The 25971-nt window shown below is 38.1% G+C and overlaps 1 protein-coding gene across 2 annotated transcripts; it reads right to left on the reverse strand.

The window, feature by feature from the left end:
* Positions 1 to 266: 266 nt before the first annotated feature.
* Positions 267 to 24909, reverse strand: LOC110041589 (uncharacterized). Of its 2 annotated transcripts, none has more exons than XM_089270485.1 (18): positions 24701 to 24909; positions 23039 to 23095; positions 22199 to 22324; positions 19348 to 19500; positions 16452 to 16569; positions 15874 to 15986; positions 15085 to 15156; positions 13167 to 13391; positions 9602 to 9775; positions 8815 to 8994; positions 7990 to 8130; positions 6632 to 6894; positions 5758 to 5839; positions 5097 to 5207; positions 3899 to 4084; positions 3105 to 3221; positions 2189 to 2309; positions 267 to 1052 (listed from the first exon to the last, which is right to left on the reverse strand). In XM_089270485.1, the coding sequence occupies exons 1-17, from the start codon at positions 24804 to 24806 to the stop codon at positions 2194 to 2196; spliced, it is 2340 nt and encodes a 779-aa protein (XP_089126611.1). In that variant the 5' UTR covers positions 24807 to 24909; the 3' UTR covers positions 267 to 1052; positions 2189 to 2193. The 2 variants fall into 2 exon arrangements, with proteins under 2 accessions (XP_089126611.1, XP_089126610.1); XM_089270484.1 differs by having other exon boundaries at positions 3105 to 3224.
* Positions 24910 to 25971: the final 1062 nt, after the last annotated feature.

The raw sequence follows: 25971 nt of genomic DNA on the forward strand, positions 1-25971 counted from the left end.
ACAAAGTGTGAGCACTGCTTTACTTGAATTTGTTCCGAAAAGTTAAAGAATCAATGGCGGAAGCCCTGGAGGAATGCATCGGGGGTGGATAAATGCGTTCATTCACTCTCTTTTCGGAAAGAGGTGATATCAAAATTTGAATAAATCCTCTATTAGCCCCCGCCCTCCCTCCCCAATAAGTCCCCCTTCTTCCACAAAAAAAGTTTTTAAGCCCTCCTCTTTCTTTCAAGTCTCCCCTCCCCTACCCCTTATAACACACAATCAAGTTAATAAACGATAGACTGTATTTGTAATGTAATCACGACTGTAACACTTCATGTGGACTGATACCGTAAGGCTTATCTACGAGCTGAAAGTTCGAATTGCTTTTTGATCTTCGGCTGCACGACCTCCAACTTCAAGTGCTTGAACTTTTCCACTTTGCGATCTAGTTCTTTATGGACAATTGATGCCACCTTCTACTCACCCCCCCCCCCTCTCTCTCTCTCTCTCTCTCTCTCTCTCTCTCTCTCTCTCTCTCTCTCTCATAAGAACCCCTCAAAAGTGCTTAAAATAATAGAGGATTTACGGTATATTAAAATTCATTCGAGAGTTTCCAGATTCTATTCTTTTAAAACGCAGATAGTTTATTTTCGATGTCGCAGAGATTTTGCTTGCTAAAAAAAGAAACCTTAACCAAGCCAAAGAGTAGAGATAGTAGGATACAAGTCCCGATTTAAGTCTTGGGGTGATTGAGATTGTTTTTAGTGTCTAAGCCTTTTTCTCCTGCGTCATTACCCCAGCATTGCAATAAACAGATGAAAGGATATTAACACATGCAGTCCATTTGGTCAATTTGCTATTCATTCATTCATTCATTCATTCATTCATTCGTTCGTTCGTTCGTTCGTTCGTTCGTTCGTTCGTTCGTTCGTTCGTTAGTTCGTTCGTTCGTTCGTTCGTTCAATCATTCATTCATTCATACATTTATTTATTTTTTTATTTAGTTATTTCGATTAATACAGTTTCCCTCAGTAGTTATGTCCCATATTCTTGTGATCGTGAACTGTAATCTGTAAAAGATAATATATATATGAATTAATGAATTAAAGTATATATTTTTAATAAACTTTTACTCGTTACCTGTGCCGATGCTTTCTGACGAGTAACGACCTACTTTTTACATAGGCATAATATATACCTTCCAGGTAAGGACTGTCATTAACAATCCATTGCTATCGATAGCTGCCATAGCCAAAGAGCGATGTGAGCAAAGTTGTATAGCATTGGAAAGCAAACTGACTAACACATAATCGTATAAATGTAACATAGTCTATTGTGAATCCGTGAATTTTAATTGGTTCTTTTTTTATTTGATCTGGTGATAGAAAACGTGATTTCATCTACTCACATCGGAACACATCCTGGCAATGTTCGCAGTAAAGTCGATTGTTACTTATAATTAGCATGGAGTCCATCAGACATCTTCGATCAACTTAGAGAAGAAAAATAGATTATTTCTTCGTGTTGTTTCTCGCCTTGTCTTGAGACAGATGTCAGAAATCCTCTTGCATTGACAGGCCTGCAAAGCCTGGTCCTCACTTGCGACGCAAGCATACAAAAATAAGCATAAGAAGGTTATGCGCTAGTAGAGACTTAAACATAAGCATAGGCACATGTGTTCTTATACTTACGTTTAGTGAGGCCATGGTTGGCATAAGCATAAAGTGCTCTGTGATTGGCTGAAAGTCTTCCGCTTATATTCATTCCGCTTATGCTTATATCAACATAGCCGGCCCCATAAGCATTAAGTAGAACGCAGCGTTTTGATCTTCTTATGCTTATCATAGTCCGCTTCTTCGTCCCCGCTAGCTCATAAGTTTCTTTGACGCTTATGCTTATGCTTGCATCGCTAATGAGGGCCGGGCTTAACTGATTATAAGGACTATTTTGGTTGCAAAAACAACCAGTAGAAACAAAAAAAAAATGATTTATCAAAGAAAAAAGTTCCTTCAGGAGAAACAAATCGAGTATTTAGGGTGTAGATCCGAAATTTGCCAAAAAGCAACATATTAAACTTTTTTTTTTAACTTATCTTGAATATGTTTCATTGTTAGGCGACGCCAAAACGCAATGATCACTAACTGAAAATATCTGAAATGTCACTAACTAAAAATAGTTTGAATCAAGCTTGGATGAGCAGACTTACCTCCCTTAACAGTTGATGCAGCTCAGCCTGCAGTTGGACTTCATCCAAGATGGATTTTTGACGCATTCGCCCAGTTTGGCCCACGCAGGACAAGAAATGTTTGAATCGGTACATGCTGGTGCTGTAAAAAAACGTTTAAAAATTGCAAAAATATATATAACACTGAAGACCCGTTTATAGGAACCCTTTTTTCGCCAAGTGAGCTTAAAGAGGTTCTAAATATAAATGTATGACAGGTTATTAAGTAAACGGAGTCTCGTTAGAATCCAGGGTCTTATACGTGGCTTTTTACTGTACTACATGCGAACAATGTATATTCAATACCGGTATGTCACCGTACAACTGTCAATAGAATCCAGGATGTCCCAGCAAAAAAAGTAAAAAAATTCAAGTGAAGACACCAGCCCATGTTCTCTCGCTAGTTAAGGATTATTAATTCATGATTTTTTAATTAATTAATTAATTAATTTATTTATTTATTTATTTTTTGTCGGTCAAACCCCCTAAATTAAAAAAAAAAAAGTGTCACTGTAACACTCTAACTTGGCTTCGAATCCCAGAAATCCAATTTTTTCGAGGACCTCAATTTTAAAAGGATGCGGGAGGATGCCCGTCGGAACCCCCTAGCTACAAGGTACCGCCTTCAATGGTTCGTCGTATCTCGAACCTCCTTCTCTAAAATCTGCGTGGATTGCTGATGCACTTTACAGAAACATAAAATCTAGATAGAACGGTACCTACCGTTGTCGTTAATTTTTCTTTTTTTTTTGTTTGTTTGTTTTGTTTTTGTATTTTTCTCTCTTGCGGTTTGATTTCACATTTTAATGGTTAACAATAAATAGTGCGCAGATACTTTAGCCCTGACGGTTTCCCTTGTCGCACTATTGTGCTCATTGAGTATACATGGTGTACTTACAGCAACTTTGGCAGCTTTTTCGACAGTTCTCTTTCATCCAGCTCGGGTTCGTCTTGCACTCGCCGTTTTGTGCCCAAAGTGGGCATTGGTCCTTGTATGCAGTGTTATCTACACAACCTGCTGTGTCATTGAGGAAGCGTTAGTTCTTTTTGGTTATATATCATCACCTAATTCCTGAGCAATATTCTTACTCATGATCAGAAGCGATAATTCGCTGGGCCAAAACCATATAAATCGCTAGGCTGCATCGACATTTCCTTGGGTGGAAACGATAAATTGCTCGGTGGAAACGATAAATCAGTCGGTGCAAACGATATATCGCTCGGTAAAAACGATAAATCGCTCGGTGCAAACGATAAAAAAACGCACAGGACTCAGCGAAATATCGTAACAGCTACAACAATAGCTCCGCGATATCGCGCGATATATCGCCTCAAGCAAAATATCGCTCAAATATCGCCGATATATCGCTGTTATCGCGATATTCGTCGATTATCGTTTGCATTATTTTTGCACAATAATGTAATACTAGAACGCAGCCAGCTAGGGTTTGAGCCAGTTATTTGTTAAAAGACCGTTGATATTTTTTCAGCCCTTGGTAAATGATTTGAAGGAGAAGGGCTAGGGTTCTGGGTGTTCTAGAATACCTTCCACGATTTCACTTCTCTGCCTCCAAACATTGAAGTGTTAAGTAAACGTATAGAGTGTGCATGTTCAAAATCTTTCATATTAGCTCGCTAATATAAATTGCCAACACATAATATAAATAAAAGACGGGTGCGTTAGTCGCTTACCAACTGGACACTTCTTTAAGTTACAAGACTCCTGTTGATTGGCACTGCCTTGGCAATGTTTGCCGCCATGTGCGGGCGCTGGACTGTTACACGCCCTGGATCGTGTTCTAACACCATAATTGCACGTCTTGCTGCACGATCCCCAGTTCGACCATTTACCCCACTGCCCGTCTACTGCAACATTAACTAGGGAGACGATAATTATCATGATAACAGAACGGAATCATTTATTTGAAGGGGCTAGGTCACGCAATTTTAGGCAATTTCAGCACTGATCAAATGGTCATAGAATTACCTAAAATATCACAAAAACGGCTCAAAAGTATAGAAGATCTCAGACAAAACACAGGAAAGCCAAGAAGGTATATGGATGGACAAAACTGGAGAGGATTAAAATGGATTGCATTTGGGTAAATTCGCAAAACGTCGGCCCACCTTTTTTCAAATTTATATCAATTTATATCATTTCATTTACACAGCTGGAAAATCAATCTCAGTTGTTATGTTGCCGTGATTTTGCAAATGAAAAACTCTTGCTCTGCCAATTTGACGTTTAGAGCTCATAATTAACAAAAGTAAACAAAATTACCTAAAATAGCGTGACGTAGCCCCTTTAATATCAAGTACGCTCTGATTTGCTGACTACTGAGGTGTCTTTTCATTCACATTGACACAACACAATTTGGGGAGAAACACTTTAAATACGTTAAATTCATTTGTCCTTGCTTTCAGAATATTGCATCAGGCGTTTCTTTAAAAAAGGCTTTACGACAGAAAAAAAAAAAAAAAAAATGTGACGGACAGAAAAAAGCTCCTGGCTGCAATGTGATTTACTACGTTGTTATATTATTATACTATTTTTGTTAATCATGACAAATACCTCAACTACAGTGCTTTTAAAAAAAATGGAGCTCTTAAATACCATTTTCCGCCAGGTTAAATCAGAATATTTTTTATGCATCAGATTTCTCCTACCTTGTTGCCCTAAGGGTTAGTCTCCAATTTAATTTTGCTAATAATCTGCATCAGGTGATATAGTGCTGAAGTGATTATGTTTATTTCCTCGGGCGCAATCCAAACCAAGAGGAAAGAGGAACATTCTTTATATCGTCCGATTGTTGGATTAAGAAACGAGTTTGATTTAAATGCACACGATATTCTGGAAAACACATTTTAAGGTGCAGCTTTCTCAATTTACCTCTGCAAACGTTGCAGCTTCTCTTGCAGTTTTGTTTCATCCAGACTTCGTTAGCAGTGCATTCTCCTTTAGCGGCCCAGATGTGGCAGGTGTGAAACTCATCTTGACAGCCTGATGATCGATGAACGATTTTGGGCTAGTTATTATTAAATCATGAACTGACTGTCTCGTCACAATACAACGTAAATCATGACAGTGACGGCGTTTGGACATCTGATATTAGATAGCATAGACTTTTACGATTTCGTTTATTCGTTTTCTCGTTATTTTTAGTTGCGATTGAGAAGATACATCAAAAACTCAAGACAGTGTTTGACGACATTTCCAGACACCCCAAAAGGTCTTCAAAAATACTCCGCTACGCGTCGTATTTCAACTCTATTCTCGGTGTTTGGAAATGTGATCAAACACGGTCTTCCGTGTTTAACACATTTTGCCTGTCTGTCTGTCTGTTGTCCGTCTGACTGACTGACTGCCTTTGTCTGACTGCCTCTCTGTTGGTCTGTCTGTTTCTCTATCTGTTTGCTCGTTTACTAGTTGCTTTGTTTCTCTCAAATATTCGGTTTTCCAGATGCGCCGGTGATTAACAGTCTCTCGCTCTACATAAACAAATAAATTACTTCTACCTGTAACTTGCAACCAAGGTACAACGTTAACTTACTGCATAACCCAGGGTCGATGTACACGTCGTCAATTGCAATATCTGAGTATCCCGGCTGACCAATTTTCCCTTGTATGGTGAGCTATAAACAAATATTAAAAAAAAACATGTATCATATTTCATTGCGAAAACTAGCTGATAAAAAAAAAAACAACAACAACAACAAAAAAAAAAGACAGACCTTCCGCAGCCCCGTACCAATTATTTGAAGAACAGTTTCTCTTACAGCGGAGCCAGGTTGTGAAAGAGCCTATCCAGTGACCTTCGTGCAGCAACGTCTTTAGATGATTTTAAACTTAACATACGTCACCACAGTTTTGAATGAGTTTTAACAGGGCATCTTTGTAAGGCAGCATTTGGTATGTAGTTTCGGTTAGTTAATTTAGTTCGCAGGGATAATTAGTTGATCTTTTATCATTCTATAAGGGTTAGGGTTATAATCTTTAATAAAGGTTTTACCATGTATAAATAAAGTTACCATTACCATCACCATTACAATTACCATTACCAAGTCTAGCAACCAATGCCCCCCACCCCTCCTCCCCACTCCCCCCACTTAGCTCAAGGTCTGGATCCGCCACTGGCAAATTATTAGATTTTATAATTTATAAACTTAAATACTACATATACCGATTTCTCACTGTTTTGTACGTGTTTTTTACGAGTCGTGCAAGCACGTGTGAAAATTCATTTTGTTACAACAGGCTATTCAAAATATAGAAACCATACGTTTGTAAGATCCAGTAGCCCCTACCCGCAGACAAATGTAAGATATATGAAATACCAAATACGTAAGTTTATGAAAGAGACATTTAACAAATAATGTTTCCTTTCTTATATTTATAACAAGTTAGATAGTGGAAGTCAAGAATACCCTGTATGACACGCCCAGAGGTACATCAATGTTGCCGGTCCCCTTCTTCCAATGAATGCCTTGGTTTCCGTTTTTGTATAAAATAAACCAACTTTTGCCATTCGATAAGTCCATTTTTATTGCCAGGCTACCCATTGTTTTACCGTACATGGTGTAGTACAACTTCATACACTCTCCTCCGCTCTTCGCTGCTATCCACGGGCTCACTAGGTCTGCTGTTTGACCAGATGTGGTTCCCGACGATTCCACGTATAGGTAATATCCTGAGGAAAAAGACAGAGGTCACCGAAAGCAGTAGTCAATAGGCCATTTCCAAGTTGTCTTTTGCCTCTGGATCAAAACCAGTCTTTGAGCGAAACTATTCATACGAAAATGAATTCCGCCAACAGGTCCATTTTCACGTAAATAAAACTCATTTTCATATGAATGGTTTTGCATGAGGATTCGTTTTGAAACAGAGGCACAAAGTACTCGAAAAATTTATAGACCATTTTACAGTTGTCTGCTCACTGGCCTGGCGTTTAAATGGCGTCGAGACTGGTGTTGAAATTTGTTTGAAACAGTACTTACTGCTTTTGTTGTGAAAATCAAGTTGCTCTAACGCTAACAAGGTTTGCACTTAAATACGAAAAGCAGAGATGTTTGAATCAAAGCAAGTTCAGCTTCAACCTGGCTTGCTTCCATACGCCAGGTAGCTAAGCACAGAGCTGTAAAATAGTCTCTGGCGTGTGATGAGTGTGTATTTCATTCGATAAATGAGGTCTTTACTTATGCAAAAATTTCCTACCGTTTGGTAACACCAACATGGCTTCAATGAAAACGCCCTATACAATGCAATGTAATACAATGTAATGCAATACAATACAACGCAACAAAATCAATAATACAATAAAATGCAATCAATGCAGTGCAGTTTTGTGGAATCGTTTTTTCCTCACATATTGTGTATTGTTTAAGTAGCTCTTTCAAAATTCGTGGATCGAACAATACAAGGACTTGATCTACAAAAGGCTAGCCTGCCTCATTAACGAAATGACGCAGCTCATAGCAAAAAATGACAAAATATCAAGCTCCTTAGCCTTTTGTTGCATCCTTTTACTACAGAATTGTTAGAGGTGTGAAAGGAAACAGGGAAGGAAGGATGGAAGGAAGGAAGAAAGGAAGAAAGGAAGGAATTAAGGAAGGAAGGAATTAAGGAAGGAATTAAGGAAGGGATTAAGGAAGGAATTAAGGAAGGAATTAAGGATGGAATTAAGGAAGGAAGGAAGGAAGGAATTAAGGAAGGAACGAAGGGAGAAGGTTATCAACAAGGAAAAAAAAAAAACACTCAAAAGAAAGGAAAGGGAATTACAAAGTACCTCGACCATTTGTGTGATCTGTACTGGGACCTGTTTCCGCAGTTTGAGTGTACCCACTGTTAAATCCCCAGTTCAACTTATCTATATTCGAATTCTTCCACATCCCAAGACGGAAATTTTCGAAGTCAACATCGTCTTTGTCTGTTGAAAAAGGAATAATATAATCGGACAGTATTAAACGATAAAACCTTAGTTATTGAGGCAGTTTTCTGTTTCAAAGTAATGTCTGGATGATACCATGACTAGATTTCACTCAATCTTGATAAAGACAAGGATATGCACATATATGTACCTAGCATAATTATTAGTCCATATCAGAATTGCTTCATGACCTCAATTCATGTACATTTATAGTAGTAGATTAGTAAAGGCACCGACTGCCATTGTGACGCTAGTTTTTATCCCAGCCCCTGGTCATCGAAGAGATAAAATTTTTAATTACGGCAACATCGAGGAAGGAGATGAAAAATATAGCATTCTTTATACAATAAAGAATATTTATCTGTATGAAAAATGGTATCCATGAAGTTCAGAAGATATAAACTGGAATTTCAGGATTATTGCAGTTTAGTTATCAACACAAGCAAAAATACTACAAGAGATTAATTTTTATCTATGTGTCTGGTTTTTAGATAATTCGCACAAAATGGCAGCTAAATTACAAGTTGATTTAATTAAGCAAAAGTTAAACTATTAATCTAATTATACATTAGAGCGTAAAAAATTGGGATAACCATCAAATGGGATAAGCATCATAAAATGACCACATTTCCTTTTTATCTATGCATTCATTAAATTAAAAATGCTGCATGAACTTTTCCTTACCGAGGTGGCATCTCTTTAAGATACAAGGCTCTTCACCCGTTGAACTGCCTACACAATATTTCCCGCCCTGACCAGGCAGTGGATTATTGCACTTTCGGAATCTTGTCCTAACTCCATCATTACATGTCTTGCTGCATGGTCGCCAATCCGACCAGCGACCCCAGTGCCCATCAACGGGAACTGTAAAAAAGTAATTGCAACAGCAAATATAACATATGTTATGGGTTCTTGTGACATCATATGATTTCCTGATAGAAAGAAGACTTTTTATCTTGTACAACGAGTAGAGCAAGCTGACTATCATAGCAAGCTAGCTGCCAAAAGCCCAATTAGATCTTGATAGAGGATCACCATGGAAACCGGCTTGAGCTGATGTGAGCTTCTCTCTAATTATTAGAACCAAAACCTGGGAGTCAGAGGTTCCAACCATTCCTTGTTAAATGATTAAGCTTTTATATATTCCTACATTTTATTTTCATAATGGGTTGACTAGCACGTATGGTTCGTCAGTTCCCTTCTAGTCTTCCTCACTGCCTTGTTATGTACTAAGGTTTTTCTTTTTATTAATGTGGTTATTACAATTATTATTAATATTACTATTATTTTGTACTATCGTTTATGATTTTTTTCTTTGTTATATAATCGCGGTGAAAATTGAATAAATTAAATTCCCACACCCTTTTCCACGGTGGCGCATGTGGTCGGCATTTTCACTTTTTTTCTTGGGCGTCAGAGAGTTAATTTTCCGAAAGTTACACTTGAAAAATTTCGTGAAGGTTATTTTCACCTGGACATATCGACGAGGGACACTTCTGCTTTTCAGCTTCCACCCCGTATACATTTACGTTCCCACCGCACGATTGCAAGTTCCCTGAATTGTAGCAATATCTCTCACGGGTACGAAAACAATTGTCATCACAGGGTGTCCATCCCGACCATGATGACCAGCCATACGACTGAGCTGAAAATAATAAAACAAAGGTTCTCTGAGCCAGTTCATGAATGAATAAGCCAATTTCAAGTTGACTTTTGCCTCTGTGGCAAAACGAGTCTTTCTGCGAAACTATTCGCATGAAAATACATTTCACCTGTACGTTCATTCTCATGAAAATCAAGTCATTTTCATATGAAACGTTTTGCAGGAGTACTCGATCTGAAAAAGAGGCAAACGGCAACTCAGAAGTGGAAGTAAAGTCTGCATATGAACCAAGTTTCTGTAGCATGAAGCGACTAGGAGTATTTCTGCTTCCCACTGGATGGGATTCTAGTCCATCGCAGGGTACCCCTCAACAATAAATTTGCTAGTACTTATTTATACACCTGAGTGGAGAGAGGCACTGTGAAAGTAAAGTGTCTTGCCCAAGAACACAATAAAATGATCTCAGCCAAGGGTAGAGCCTGTTCAGACTGTTCGAAATAGAAAAAAAGACAAAAATCAAATAGCAGGTTGTTCACACACACTGTTTATAAATTTTAAAATGGATAATAACTGATTTTGATTGGAACCGGAATATTATTATTTTACTAACTTGTACATGATGTAATGTCAAAGAATAACAACAGTCTGTTGAAAACCGAAATAATAAATGAGAGTTCAGCATATTCACCAGTCAGTCCAAGATTAACACCTAGTCATTGGTGTTGGTTATGAATATATGTGTAATAATAGTAAGTCGGCAGTGCATTTTGGGTAATGGTAAATTGGATATGGTCCTTGTTCAGTTAACGTTATGAAACAGCTGTATAAACAATTATGCAAAAATCATCACACATGACTTTGACATTTATTTTAGACAATCAACATGACAATGCCAAGATGGCCAAGAGTATTTTGCCCAATTTCACTTAAGTGAGACATGGTTACTGGCAAAATCCTGTTTACTTTAAGGTTACTGTAGACCTTCAATGGCCTATTTTGTCCAAAAATATTTTTTTACACCAAATTCAAGACTTGTACTTTATCTGAATTTTCAAAAAAAAAAAATATATATATATATATTGCAAAAGCTTTAAACGCGAACGAGTTATCCACAAAAATGTAAATTCTTAAAACGAATCAATGAACCCCAAACTGTGATAAGTCAATTAACATGTGTCAACCTTTGAGTTGAGCAGTAACAATTTTCGCGGCAACTGATCTCATCCGCAGAGTCGTATTTGGCTTCTTTTGTTTATCCCTTACGTCTTGCAATTTCTCGCAGAGAAATCTTCACGTTTGTTGATTGTTTTCGTCTCTTAAGTGATAGACTAGGCGCTTCGCATTCCCACATTTGAACGCAAGCGCAAATCGCAAGCGAATGTTTCGTCGATGCCCTGCTCTAGCTTGTTCTGGCACAAAAGTTGACTGCCGCGGAATTACCGACGAATTTAGTGGCTGATATCTGACAAGACAGCTTCTCCAAACGCTCCTTTCCCCTGCTTTATAGAGTGTTTTTCCATATTCCACAAAAACAAACAGGCCGTTAAGTTTTTTTTTTTTTTTTTTTTTTTAATGTTTAAATATCCGCACTCGACTCGGCCTGTGCAAGGCTATTCCGCTAGCATTCCTCTTTTTTCCCTTTTCCTTCTTTACCATTTATCTGCTGATTCGGTTTAGATGCTGAATGTTTCACGGCAGACGATGTAAGATATAAAGATATACTGTAAATGTAAACATTGCACATTCATTTCCGGGAAGCGTCACTGTAGCCCGCTGGGAAGTTTAAAGCTGTGTTTCATTGGTTGGCGGCATGGCCACGTTGACAACCGCTCCGGTGAGGTGCAAAAACTGTGAATTTCTTTCGACGCCGAAAGCTAAAGGTTTATTTTTGCGTGAATTACCTCTATTCAAATGAATTAATACGGTATGTAGCTTTATTGGATTTCAACGAAACTTGGCCAAAATATTGGTCGGATATTAGCCCACCAAAAGGTGTGAGGCTTTTGCGAAAATCGAAATATTTTTCCTGTGACGTCCCACTGAGTAACAGCAGTCAGAAAATTTTATATTGTCCAACTTTGAAAGAGATTTTCTAAGCAACCAATAGAAATATCGAAAAAGCCTCACACCCTTTGTTAGCCCATCATCTCCTGATTGATAATGTCCAGTAAGTTTGGATGTCCGCGGTAACACAAAGGCTGGTAATTCAGTTTAGCAAGTACGGTCATTTTTGCGATTTTAGGTTTGCGCGTGCCTATCAAAACAAAAATAGCAAAATATATTGTTATTTTCGGATTCTACAGTTTAGTAGCTTTTCCATGATATGTAGTTTGCCGTGGTTTTCTTTAAATCAGCGCGTAAAGAAAGCATTTTTCGGAAGGCACTCCTGAATGTCTACAGTAACCTTAAAGGAGCTCAGTCTCGGCATTTTGAGTTATTTTAGGCAAGTACGAAATTACCTTCAAATTGAAAAAAACACCGAAAGATCGTTATAAAACATAAAGAAACAAAGACGGTTAAGGATAGAGAAGATTAATGCGGATTACAAATGACAAACTTGAAAATTTTAGGCTAAACTTTTCAAGGTGTGCAAACTAGGACTTCAATCCCCTTCAAGCCCCATCAAGCCCCTTCAAGCTATCGCGAACGTAAACAATTTGATTTTAGCTTGCTGGTAATTGGGAAATGTAATGGAAAGAAATGTATTTCCTTCAATATTATAAGAATCCTTTCAGATAGTTTTGTTTTTGTTTCAAAATTTGTCTTCGAATTCTAATGATACTTAAACAAAGCGACCTTTCTTTCATCGTTTCTAAGAATGGGATGACGCATCATAATTCTGCATGAAACATTGACAATTTCAGCTTTTTGAAAAACTCACAAGTGCAAATTAATTCCAAAGCGTAACCAATCAGAGAACGGCATTCGTGATAGAACGCTAGTAGATTTATACTTAAACATAATTGAGCTATGTTACTCTTGGATTAGAGAGATAGAGTGAGTAATTCGTGTTTCTCTTTCATAATTCTTTACCTGGTATGTATGTATGTGTATGTATACGTAATTGGCCACTCCCCATTGGGGCTTTTCAGGACCAACGTAAACAAACAATGGTAAATACATATTCATATAAACATAACTAGGTTAAGAATCCCAACTGGCAGGAGGCAGACCAGTTGGCTATTTACAAGCGCAGCCGAGAAGTTGGACTCGGGGCTACCGAGAACAACATCTGCTAGCGGTCAGAACGGGATTTGAACTTGGGACCTACAAATTTCAAATCTTGCGCTTTAACCACTCGGACACGCTGCCTACTTAGTTTATTATCAATGTCTTAACAACTACTTATAAATCAAACGAAAACCACTAATGTCCGTTTCTAAGATCCGAACACAGTTAGCAAAACCGTAACTTGAACGATTCTAGCACTTACTTTTGTGACAGTCGTACAAAGCGTTTATTTCCACTGCGTCTCTCGTACTGAGCTTGAAATCCGGACTCTTGAACTCCATGTTCTCGTTCCCAATAGCTAGTATAGTTGGTAGGCCGTTTTTAGTAAATGCCAGTCGATCATAGTGCATAATTGACTGATAGTCGTAAGACACGCCCAATTCATCGATCGTTCTCCAACTGTACTTGTCAAACTGGTCTGATTGACCTTATTAGAAAAAGATACATTGTAGCTTTTATCAAAAACGTTAGAAATTATATCTGGAAATACCAAATTGATCGCAATCCTTACTATAAGTACAAAATGCTCAAGATGCTCACTAACATCTTGTAACAGAATTTATGGTATAAGGGAGTGTCAGTAAAAAACAGAGATCCTTCCCCCCGTGAAGTAAAGTAAGAGATCTCCCCCTGCATTTTGCTCAAGAAAATATATAACCTTTTGCTTATGACTTGTAACAGTGTGGAAATCATTAAATATACACATGCAAGTTATCACAGGTGTCTTAACAGGCCGTTACTGGCGATGGATGTTTCTCTCTTTACTTGAAAGTAAAGTCTGCATAGGAGCCCATGCCCATCAGGCCGGCTCTTATCTCCGGTTACAGTACCACGGAGCGACTGGGAGCATTTCTAATCCCCCCTGTACGAGATGCTAGTCTATCGACGAGTTACTTCCAGCATTAAATTTGCTGGTACCCAATTATACACTTAGGTGGAGAGAAGCACTGCGGGCTCGAACCCGAATCGCTCGATCTGGAGTCGAGCGCACTAAACATGAGGACACCGCACCTCCCTCTTGCTTAAAATCATTCCCCAGTATTGCATTGCGCATCCCTACTGCGCATAATTTCACGCCTGATTAGCGCGCGCGCATTAAAAAATGGCGGCTTTTTCTTTACGGTTGGACCTCGCCATGGAGGTAAATCGTTATTTTCTCGCAAACGAGTCCGGTGACTTATAATTTTTTTCTGTTGTTTTGAATTGAGTAATAAATTTCTCTGTGTAAAATAAATATGGACCAATTCTCAGTGTAGAACAAAAAACAATTGTCGGAAATGTGAATTTACCAAGCAATCGTGACTATAATCATGGTGCTATTAAAATTAAGGATTTATTGGGTATAAACAAGGTGCTGTTGCTCCTAAACAAACATGGGGACCCCTAATTTTTGTTTCAAAATTTAAGTTCCTATACCATAAACAATCAATAGGCAAAGTTTCACAAAAAACTCAATGCACATTCTATTTCAGTGGAATGACCTTAAGGACGTTCGCGCTAATTGTTTCTGCGCATCCTTACTGCGCACGCAAATCCATACGCCGTCATGCATGAGCGCGCGCGCTAAGTAAGAAAATAAACAATGATAGGGCAGATGGCCATTGTTAACGCTTTTCCTGGATTAAACGATCTTCGACGTTCGGTGACCCCCATTTTTTATGGATCATTTTCCCTGCCGAGTTTCTACGTTTAGTGAAAAAATGAAGAAAATGTATGGACTAGAAGTCTGAATTTTTTTCCAAAATGCACCATCGAATTCCCTTCTTTTTAGTTCTTCGCTGGTTTGAAATGCCTCTTGCAGGTTTAAGTTTTTTGAAAACGTTGGTAACATTTGTAATTATTTACGCAGCAGACCCACTTCCACAAAATATGACTAAGATGGTTTGCCTCCGTTGACTCACCATCGATATTTTTAACTATAAACCCCTGTAGACCATGCTGAATTGTGTGCGTCATTTTCAAATCAGGGTAGTTTTCCACACACTTTATCTCTATAACGAAGTCGGTGACCCCCATTTTTGTGCATTTCCGACACAAGTAACTCATCATCTGAATGGAAAATTTTGGTGCGAACGTCCTTAAAAGTATGTTTCAGCAAAGAAGAGTATTTCCCTCCTTACCATCCAGAATGTTCTCCCAATATATCTTCACGTACTTATCTCGGTCACTTCGTGATTGTTCGTGAAAAAAGCCTACCACAGAAAACAGAATGAGTTACATGTATAAAAACAATGAAAAAAGCTAAGGAAATTAAGATCTACAGGGTGTGTGGACTGTGATCTCAACTACTGTTTTTTTGTTTGTTTGTTTGTTTGTTTGTCCTTTAAATATAATTGCAATCTTATTGTACTGTTTGCTGCTCTTCTAAGACAATTACTAAGTCAGTAGATAACTGATAATTATTGTTCAACACACTTTAAACCGTGATCAGGTGATTATTCCGATGTATCGTAAATTGTAAAGAGTAGTGCATAAAGGTAAGTAAGAGAAATTCAGCATAAAAGCCATGTGGCCCATCAGGCTGAAGCTTATCCCGGTGTCTGTAGCATGTATTTTAACTCCCTTCATCCTCTGCCCCCCCCCCCCCCCCCCCCCGCCCCAAATCCCCTTCTGGATGGACCGCTCCACCACAGGGTTACTCTTTGCATTAAGTTCGCCAGTATTCATTTATTCACCTGGATGGAGAGAGAAGAGTGAGAGTAAAGTGTCTTGCTCAAAAACACAAAGCAATGTCCGCGCCCAGGGCTCGAATCCGGACCGCTTGGTATGGAGTCAAGCGCACTAACTATGAGGCCACAACGCCTCCCAGGAGTGCATAATTCACTCTAACAACGCTGTCTTCACTTCGTGCTTCATGGTTGTAATTTCCCAGGAGTAGTAATCGATGATTAACTCAATCGTGTTCTTACCCACGGTATGCATCAGCTCGTGAATAATTGTCCCCACATTATTACAACCGTCCCCGATGGAGATAGCCTGCTTCCCAGGCTGAGCATAGTGCCTTCCAACCTTAGATGAACATCTGTGCACAAGTAGACAGGTTGAGACACACAGAAGATCTAAATAATAGCTAATAAATTCACAAACAGCAAAGAAAACAAAATAAAATAAATCCACAAACAGCAAAGAAAACAACGAAACAAAAAACAAAAACAAAAAAACAAAAACAAAAACAAAAACAAAAACAGGAATATAGAGCAACCCGAAATAAACACTGTACTCGCTGTTACATTTCACATTGAGGTAAGTCTCTCGTTTATGCACCGTCTACATTACGCCGTCATGAAAATGGAGCTTTTCGAGGACGCCCTTGAAACCATAAAATTTGTTTTCAATTTTTTTCCGTCGTAGTGTGGACAGGGCCTTAGCCTCGGTTTCATTTGCTTGACTAATGTATGTCATGATCCATTGCGATATAAAAATGGATTATTAAAGATCAGTCTTGGATCATTGAAGATCAGTAATTACATGTTTTCTTGCCACTTACCCATAGGTGTTAGAAAACTCAATGTAGTCTCTGTGATATCCGCGATACTGAACAAAACGTATGCAGGTCTTGCTGTGAAAGTCGTTGATGGCTTTTAGGACATTTGAAGTAATGTGACCTAAATGTAAAAGGCATTCAAAATTAAAGAAAGAAAAATAATGTATACGCTACACACAGAAAACAACAACAACAACGACAACAACAACAACAACAAAACCGCCATTTAATGAACTTAATTTTATACGTGCTGAAATGATGCCGGTGTTAATTTGATTTCGTTTTAAAAGGGACTGGTAGCAATAGCTGTAACTACAGTTATGTTATGCATGCAAGGTGAAGGGTCGATTTTCTTTGTATTGACCTTTAACAGCGTTTATGTTTTGTTTTTGTTATAGTTGTTGTTTTTCCACAAAGCAATGTTTGACCGCAGGCTCAAATGCAATAGGGACTATTTAGGTCTCAATTAAGGTGGTGTTTTATTCCCCTTTTTCTCTAAAACCCTTGATCCATCGGTCGCCAAAAATGGCAGCAAGCAAGTTAACAATACAAACTTTGGTTTTTTGATGGTTAAGCTGACGCAGTTGCCATGGCAACATAAATAAATATAAACAGGCCTTTTAAAGTCGGTTTTGTTTATTTGTAGAAAATCTAGTTATTAGATTTTCTTAATATAATTTGCATGCAACAAGCTTGTAACGATTCTTACAAGTTAACACCATTTTGCAAATAATTGAACAGAGATATCTTTAATGTGAAGAATATATGAAATATTTCATATTCGAACTGCGGTTGTAGATGAAAGTGAAGAATGATCATCGCAGTAAATTTTCCAATTTAAGCAATTGGAAAGAAGAAGCCTGAAAAAAATCAGGGCTTCAATGGGATTCGAACCCGTGACCTCCGCGATACCGGTGCGATGCTCTACCAACTGAGCTATGAAGCCACACATTGAGAGCGAGGTCAATTAATCGAGTTCATATCTTCCCGTGAGGAGTGAAATGATGTGAAGAATATATGAAATATTTCATATTCAAACTGCGGTTGTAGATGAAAGTGAAGAATGATCATCGCAGTAAATTTTCCAATTTAAGCAATTGGAAGGAAGAAGCCTGAAATCGCAGTAAATTGGAAAATTTACTGCGATGATCATTCTTCACTTTCAGAGATATCTTTAGTTATCCATTGTTGAAGGGTCACTGGAATACCTAGAATTCCCTCTGTTAAAGTTCAGTTGTTTTTAATAATCCAATTAATTATTTCCTAAAGTATTTTCGTGCCAAATTTCTTGAAATTCTAATGAGTGGTTCTCGAGAAATAGGCGTATCTCCTAAAGTGCAATTTTCCATTCAATCGCAATTTTTTGACTTACTACTGGGTTCGTTCGGTAACAAAGAAACAGCTGAGAATTGCTGGGCTCTTTGTATAGTTACCTTTTCTGACATATTTTTGTAATAAAAGACTAAAACCATCAATACGCTGCGTTCAATTATAGAGAAAAATAGCACAGATAGTGCGGGTGTTGCAAACCTTGTGCACACGCTGAATTGCATCAGCAAAAGCGCGCGCGAAAACTGTGTTCGGCCACCTTGATTTCACAAAAAATATGTTAGAATAGGGGAAATTGCTAGGATGAAGGGTGTGAGAGACGAGATAATATCGAGGATTTTACGGCAGCCATGTTGCATGGCAGGAACAATGAAAATGTTTTGTATTAGAAAGCACATTTTTCCCGTAGGAAAAAGAATCTATTGTTCCTGCCAGGCAACATGCCGTGCAAAACCTCTATATAGACCTTACAGGAGGATATTTTACCTTTTTTCACCTTATTATAATGTCGTTAACTAACGGCCAGATCTAATTAACGGCCAGGTCTATCAGATTTCTCTTATATCTATTTCCATATACGTAATCTGCAAAGGGAACTACCCATAACCGCACATGCCCAGGCAAAAGAAAAACAAACAAACAAACAACAACAAAAAAAAGGATATAAATCTAATTAAATCACTATTAGTTATGATAAAAGAGAAACAAGACTGGTGCTAAACTCTTCAGCACTCCGTTGGTCTATTACTTCAGCGGGAAATGAGCTCCACTCACGTGTTCTTCCCGCATAAAAACTGAATTTGAAAGTATCGCTCGCGGGATTTAAATTTACGTGTTACATGTTCTTGGGGGGCTTAAATTTTGCCATTAAAGACAAAAGTGCGGAAGCGACCAAGAGCAGTTATGTTCTTGAAGTCACAAACCACTTATGATGGACAAGATAGGATGAGAAGTAAGAGAGTTAATCTCTCATAAAGGTCTTATTACCAAGACAAACACTATCAAGTTATTTTTGGATATCGTGCCCAGTTAACCGGGGATGATATTACCAGATGTGTAGTGTGGACGTTTTCGTACAGGGTGAAAATTCTTGTAAAGCCACTTACGCTGTCAATGTGACCAAAATACGCCATATACTGTAGAAGAGGCTCTTGGGATTCTTAAAATAACTTGAGTAAGCTTACCTTGCAATATGGGCTACAGTCTATAGGAGGGATCAATTATCATACCCCTCATCCTCTCTTTTTTTGGATAACGTTCGTCACGAATCTGGCGCAAATTCCAAAAGCAACACTTATCCTCGATATTTGCAGATCGAGATGCATATATACATTCTTATTTGCGCAGCTGCAGGATTATCACTGACCTGCCTACTGCATTGTTAAGTAACAATTTGTTCGCTGCAATATTATTACCCCAGCAATCTAGGACTAATAGAGAGCATTTTCTAGAAAATTAATTAGATACACGACCCCTAAAGCATGTAATGGAACGATAATCGTGTTTTAAATAAAGGACTTTACTTTACTTTACATTACTTTAGGACAGGAACTAATTCAAGTAGACATACTCATCCAAGAGGGAATCCGGTACGGTATAATACGAGTGGACCACAGCCTCTTGCGGGCTCTTATAGCATTTCTAGAGAGGCCTCCACTTCTAATATATTCCTTCAATTCAGGATCAAGGTCCATGTCACCTTGGTATAACTCCGATAAGTTTCCTAGAAGAGTAACAAAATTAATAAAGGGTTGGGGATGTGCGGCCCGCTTCCCAAAATCTTTACCCAATTTAAGACCAAAATATGAGCCGGATTTTCCCTACCCTTTTTATGTCCTCACCAAAACATTTGATACCCTATTTAAGGCCTTGCCTTTAAATCAATGAAGGGCATTTGTTGATAGTCTTATCGATAGTGATAAAAAAGTAGCTTCTTCGCCAAAAACAACCAAACCAAATTCAAGACCTAGATTACAAAAACCATTCCCTATTTGAGACCTAAATGGCCGAAATCTATACCACATTTCTGACCAAAATACTGAAAACCATACCCTTTGGGGCCACGCATACCTATGTAGCCCATTTAAGGGAGTACCCCTAGCGGGAATTGCCGCCGTTCTGTCGTCAAAAGTTACGGTCTGGTCACAAAATGTACTTAACTATAGGGTCCGGGCAGGAGCCATAATCGGGAACGGAGACCGTAAGTCTTGGGATCCGCGCGCACCTATGATATGGGACAATTTTTCTATTTTTAGAACAAATTGCACCATCCTGACGTCATATATCCGCGCGGATCCACGCTCATGTCGGGGGCTCTCACGTGGATGCTGTCACGTTGCCTGATCAAATGGTGAGAGTTGCGAGATCCTCTTGCATATTTTTCACCGTGATGGCAGGGAATAAGGCAGGGAATACGAACCAGGGCGCTTATACGTAGTTTTATGCTCTGAGCTAACGGAAAAGGTGGGTTTTTCAGGGTCGAAAACAAGAGTTCAATCTCCCGCTGGGAATGAATAATAAGATCTGCTCGCGCTAGTTGTAAGCTTACGCGTATGTTTTTGCGTTTGTTCTGACTTAAGAATATAACATGAAAACTCTCTACTCCGGTATCGAGTTAATTTGTGAGTTTCTCAGACAATGGTTAATCATAACCAAAATCTGTTTTGATGGTTTCTTATTGTTTCTGCTTGTTTGGTGAGTTTGCAAAAGTTTTTGAAAGGAAAGTCTGACGCGTACAATTAGCTCATTTGCATAGTGCAGCTCGTGCACTTTCAAGTCCGAGTCGGTGTTTTCAATTGTCAACAAATCTTGACAAAGATTTCCTTCGTTATATTTTGTGCTGAGATGCTGCAACAAATTTCACCAACGCAAAAAAGGCTACTAACATCATGTGTGTTTCTTCAACATAAACATAGTGAAGTTTTACACTGCGAAAATGAAAATAGACAAGGAGTTTTGATAACTCGATCAACAAAATCGAAATCGTTATTCGAAGTTGATTAAAGAAAGCGTCATCGTAACTTTGTTGATTATTTCTGCTTTATTCTCATATTTTCAGCTTAGTTTTTAATATGTTCTCAAACATTTATCAATCTTAAACATATTCAAAAACTATAGAGTTATTGTCTGAGTTCGATGTATGCTTTCACACGAAAGTGCGGCGCGGCGGAAGTCCAATTTGTCATGTTTACTGACTGTACAAAATACGCATCGGTGGGCGCTCTCATTCAACGACAACAGAGAATTTACTGGATTTTTACACAAATAAAACTGAGCAGTATCTACGGACGTAAAGTTATTGGGCCTTGATGAAACATCAAACGTTGCTTACAATTCAGGCGAAACTCAAACTATGAATTATTTTGTTTTACTTTTCGGTCGCGATAGACTGGCAAATTCCTCGCAAGCGTGTGGTAAGAGGAGCTAGGAAACCATGAATTCCTGAAGATCTGCTATATCTAAATATATCCAGCTAGTTTTTTGCTGTGTAATGGAAAAGCTGTTAATCTTTAACATAGGTGAAATTTAAAGTGGGGTAATGTACAGCTCATGTAAAAGAAGCACCCGTCGGAACACAACTTGGTCAGCGATATATATAAGCTTAAAGCGGAACATACCTAAATTCGACACGGTCCTACTTCACTCAAACTGTAGCAGCTTACGAAGAAAATACTTAATTAAGCAAAATTCCAACAGACGTAAACGCATTGAGTTGTGAGCCAAAAACATGAAAAATTTCGGGAATTTCGGATGCCATTTCCCCCGCGCGACATTCGCAGAAATCCTCGCAGCATGTACGCGCGTGTGCTGCAGGCGATGGCGCAATTTGTTCTAAAAATAGAATTATTGTCCCATATCATGGGGACAACCCCAATACTTGAAATGGCGCGCGCTTACGGTCTCCGTCCCCGATTATGGCTCCTGGTCCGGGTGAATATTCGATCTCAAAAATAAAACAGATCAGTTCTTTTCATGTCACAAGACATCTCAAGGGTAACACATGGTTTGTCCTAATTCACATTCAAATTTGAATGCAAAGTGGGCTTCAAAAAGAAGAATGAGGTTTACTAGGTGCAAACACTCTCTATTGTTTGGGAACACCAATATTACCCTCGTGAGGTGACTAAACTGCTACCCTTCGCGATTTTCGAGTTATTTATATTATCTTTTACCAGGCTATTCCTTTCCCCCTCCGTCCCACCTTCCCACCCAATGCCAGGTGTCCCAAGTTGCCAAAACAATTCTCAGATCGATAACTGTGTGTAATTATAATTACACTTGCCTTCTCTGCTATTTGCTGTCTCAACAAAAACAAAAGAAAACAACAACGAAACGAAACGAGCTGAAACCAAGCTAAACAGAACAAAACAAAAAGACAGAAATGCGAGACGAGAATCAGAGCTGAATCCTTTCATACTCACCACTGTTTGCTTCATTTATCCTATGAAAGACGTTGTCGTCCTGTCCCCCCATCTCGGCCATTTCTCTTTTCTTCCTGATGTGCGCCATGTTGACCGCTAAGATGCGGCCATGAACGGTGTCGTACTCTGAAACCAATATTGACGATGTAGTGTTATTTTTTCTCCCTGCTCTCTATTTTGTACCCAAGGTTAGACCGTTTTTTCTTGTTTATTTATTTATTTATTTATTTATTTATTTATTTATGTATATATTTATTTACTTATGGAGTCATCGAAACGTCGTTTAATTTTTATAAATAAATATGGAATATGGCTTCTTACGTGCACCTTTTGTTTGATCCTCATTAACGGTTCCAAAAAAAAATGCAACATGTGTCTTGCCATCTAGTTCTTAAATGAGCTACGACACGGTTTCAAACACTCCGTAGTTTTCAGGTTCGTCGTTTTTAACCCGTGCCAATCTTCTCTATATTTAACCATCCTCGTTCCTGTATGATTTATTAATATCTCTTTGGCGTTAAAAATAAAAATATGGATATGGTTTTACCGAAATCGTCTTAACTTCAGCTTTAATTCTCGGCTTCTGCTCAAAAATTTTAAGCGGATTTGCGTTCTTTGCGGGTTAGAGCTACAGCAAAAGTTATAGTTTGCTAAGTATTTATTAACCGCGAGTTGTAGCGTGAATTTAGATCGTTTTGTCCTTGAATAAACTTACGTCAAGGTAATTACGAAATAACTTTTGAAGTGATCTGTATACTGTTACGGTAAGGTCGTACTGCTAAATGGGAATTATTTGTTAAAAAATACTAAAACAGTAAAAGAGAAGTCAAGCTGCATCACCTTTGTTAGCTATTTCTTCTATTTCTTTGTTAACTTTGTACACCTTATTCTGTCTTTCTGCAAACAAATCCAAGTACGACAAGTAAATAATATATTATCAAGTCAATAACTTAACCCTACACACCACCCTAAAGTTGCTGTTATCGATTTTTTACACTTCATCGACTTTTCCGTTGTAGAATATAGAATTCCCACACGTTGTCCAATAGAAACAGGTCAGAGGTCACGGAGAGAGCAGAACATACTCTATTTACAACTCAGGGAGGTTTTTTTTTATGAGCCATAACTAAAAGAAACTTTCATCCGTGTTGTAATGAAAACGGGGAAGGGTCAAGTGTAGTCCTAATGTGGAGGCCTTTCTTGCATGGTTTGATGTTTTCTGATGTTGGACTCCAAGGATTGACGAAAAAAATGCTTGCGACCCCCATCAAGCTGTCATTTTGTAGAGGAAGAGACAAAAGAGTGCAATACAACGTATATAAAATGTGTATATATATATCGATAAACATTTTTAATGTATCAAAACCCCAGTTGATGAACAATAATATATTACTCTCCACTCTTACACCGCCGGAGTTACTGTCAGTCTGCCAAAAATATATGCAATAAAACTATAAAGGTAAGAACAGCTTGGAACAGTTTATAATGGACAAAACAGCTTATTTGTTTTGGAAAGGACTGGTTTTAACTTATCAGGACTTTTAGAGAGGTGCGCTCCGGGATACTGCATTTTAGTCTCTGCCTTCAGTTTACCAGTCCATCATTGTACATGCCTGCAGGAGTTTCTCCGTCCCCCAATCCCCTGGCTAATTGAAACCATAAACGTCGATGCCCGTCGCTACTCAATATAATCATATCAAGGTGGCATTAATTAGTAGATTAGATAGTTTAGCTAGTTAGTTAGTCAGTCACTTAGTTAAGTTAGTCAGTTTTTATTTAAAGGTTTTAATGATTCCTAGTTTTACTTTCATTTTTACAGCTTAGCTATTTTATTTGTTAGTAATTTTTTATCACTGATGTAAATTTTTAATGGAAATTTTATTTTTAATAACATTTTTTACTGTAAAGCGCCATGAGCCATGGATATGGCGCTATACAAATCTATTATTATTATTATTATTATTATTATTATTATTATTATTATTATTATTATTATCCTATACAATTTTCAGCTGTGGTGGATTTTTCAGCAAAACGCGATTGAATTACGACAACATTTGATGCTGTGATAACTGCGATAATTATTCTGCTCTCTTTCCCTACAACTTTGGAATTATGCAGAGATATGAACCCGGAGATATAACTATCACCTAATAGTTATTACATAACTATATAACTTTGCAGAGATATTAAACCTAAAGAAAATCACTTCCGACCTCTTTTCAACCCACCCAAACTGCAGTGCATTATTGAGTTCCGCCAATTTAACAACGAAAACGCGTCAAAACCCCCCGCAAAATCCCCTAACGGGTCCCTAACATTTCCCCAAATCCTTCTTAACCGGGCGATGTGCTGACCCGTTCGGAAGGTCGGGATATTCGTATTATTAGGACTCCCGGCTAATCCGGGACAGTCAGCATGGATTCTAACTGCTAAAGACTCTTCTTATCGACTAATGCTTTTGAAAGCGCAGTGGCCTAGCTCAGAAGCAGTCTTACTTACCTGAATAATCATCCAAAGCAGCAGGCCATTGGTTTGCAGGCTTTGTACGACAAAAGACAAAGCACAAGCCAAATATTAAAAGAGAGCAGAACTCACACGACCCCATAACTAGTCAAAACGAAAAAGCGCTGCAGAAGTCGATAATCGCTGCTACGTAATGTGACTTATGACGCACTCTAAGTGATTTGAATTCTCGTATTTCATGGGAATCGTTTCCGCGGCACGTCTGGCCCACAGAAGACATCTGTATACACTCTATTGTCTTATTGACAGCTGTTAAAATCCTCATTGCCATGTTGTTTACATAAAAAGCATTTTGCAGCCAATGATTGGAAATGAGCTTTTCAAGTCTTCAGCAGATTTACAAATTCAGTTTGAAAGGACGTCAAATATGTGTCTCGGACTATGCTAGTTAAAAGTAATGACTAAAGAAAATTTTTAAATGCAAAAGAGAATGTCCTTTAATATGAAAACATGAAGGAAGTTTGATGATGATTCTAATAAACTACTATATGTGCCCTCTCAACAAATGAACTAACGAGGACATCCCAGTTTGTTTGTATTCCATTTTGATATCAGCAATCATGTTTACTTTCGCAAAAGAAGATTCTATTCAACCATAATGTATTACAAGTTACATGACGGAGAGTTAGTCATAATTGTTCAAAGAAATAGTTTTTTTTTTGTCTCTTTTCCGTCGTTTTATTTATTTATATTGTTGAATTGTATTTCTTTTGTTACTGCTTTTGTTTTTTTTGTTTTTCCCATTTTTTTGACTTGCATCCCTACCAAAGGAGCCTTACGCCTTCAGAACGAATTCGAAACTTCTCGAAACTCCCTTTGCATTCTGGATATTTTCTAGTGAAAACTAATTAATACTGTACGTACCAAGGATCCTAGCCCTTTCAATCCCAAGTTGAAAATGTTAGTTCTCCTTACTGACAGCCATAGAGTTCTTCTTATATCAGTTCTGAGTATTTGGCGGTACATCAGAACAGTATCACTTACATGTAGTTGATGAATCTCTATATTCTCGTCGACTGTTTACCAGGTAATGTAGCGGTGTTGCGATGAGAAATTAGTTTCTGTTCATGCCTGGACGGACGCATTGTTATTATTCAATCAGTGATGGTGAAATTTTTGCTAGATAAAGCCAGAAAAATCCGGAAATAATATAAAAACACTTTGTCTTATATTTAGCGAGTTTAAAATACAAGCTATTATCAATCCCAAAATCAAGGGAATATCTCGCCTTTTAGGAAATTCGAAGA

This window comes from Orbicella faveolata, unplaced genomic scaffold (genome assembly GCF_042242905.1).
Source record: "Orbicella faveolata isolate gen_17 unplaced genomic scaffold, um_ofav_v1 contig_34, whole genome shotgun sequence".
Taxonomy (NCBI): Eukaryota; Metazoa; Cnidaria; class Anthozoa; order Scleractinia; family Merulinidae; genus Orbicella; species Orbicella faveolata.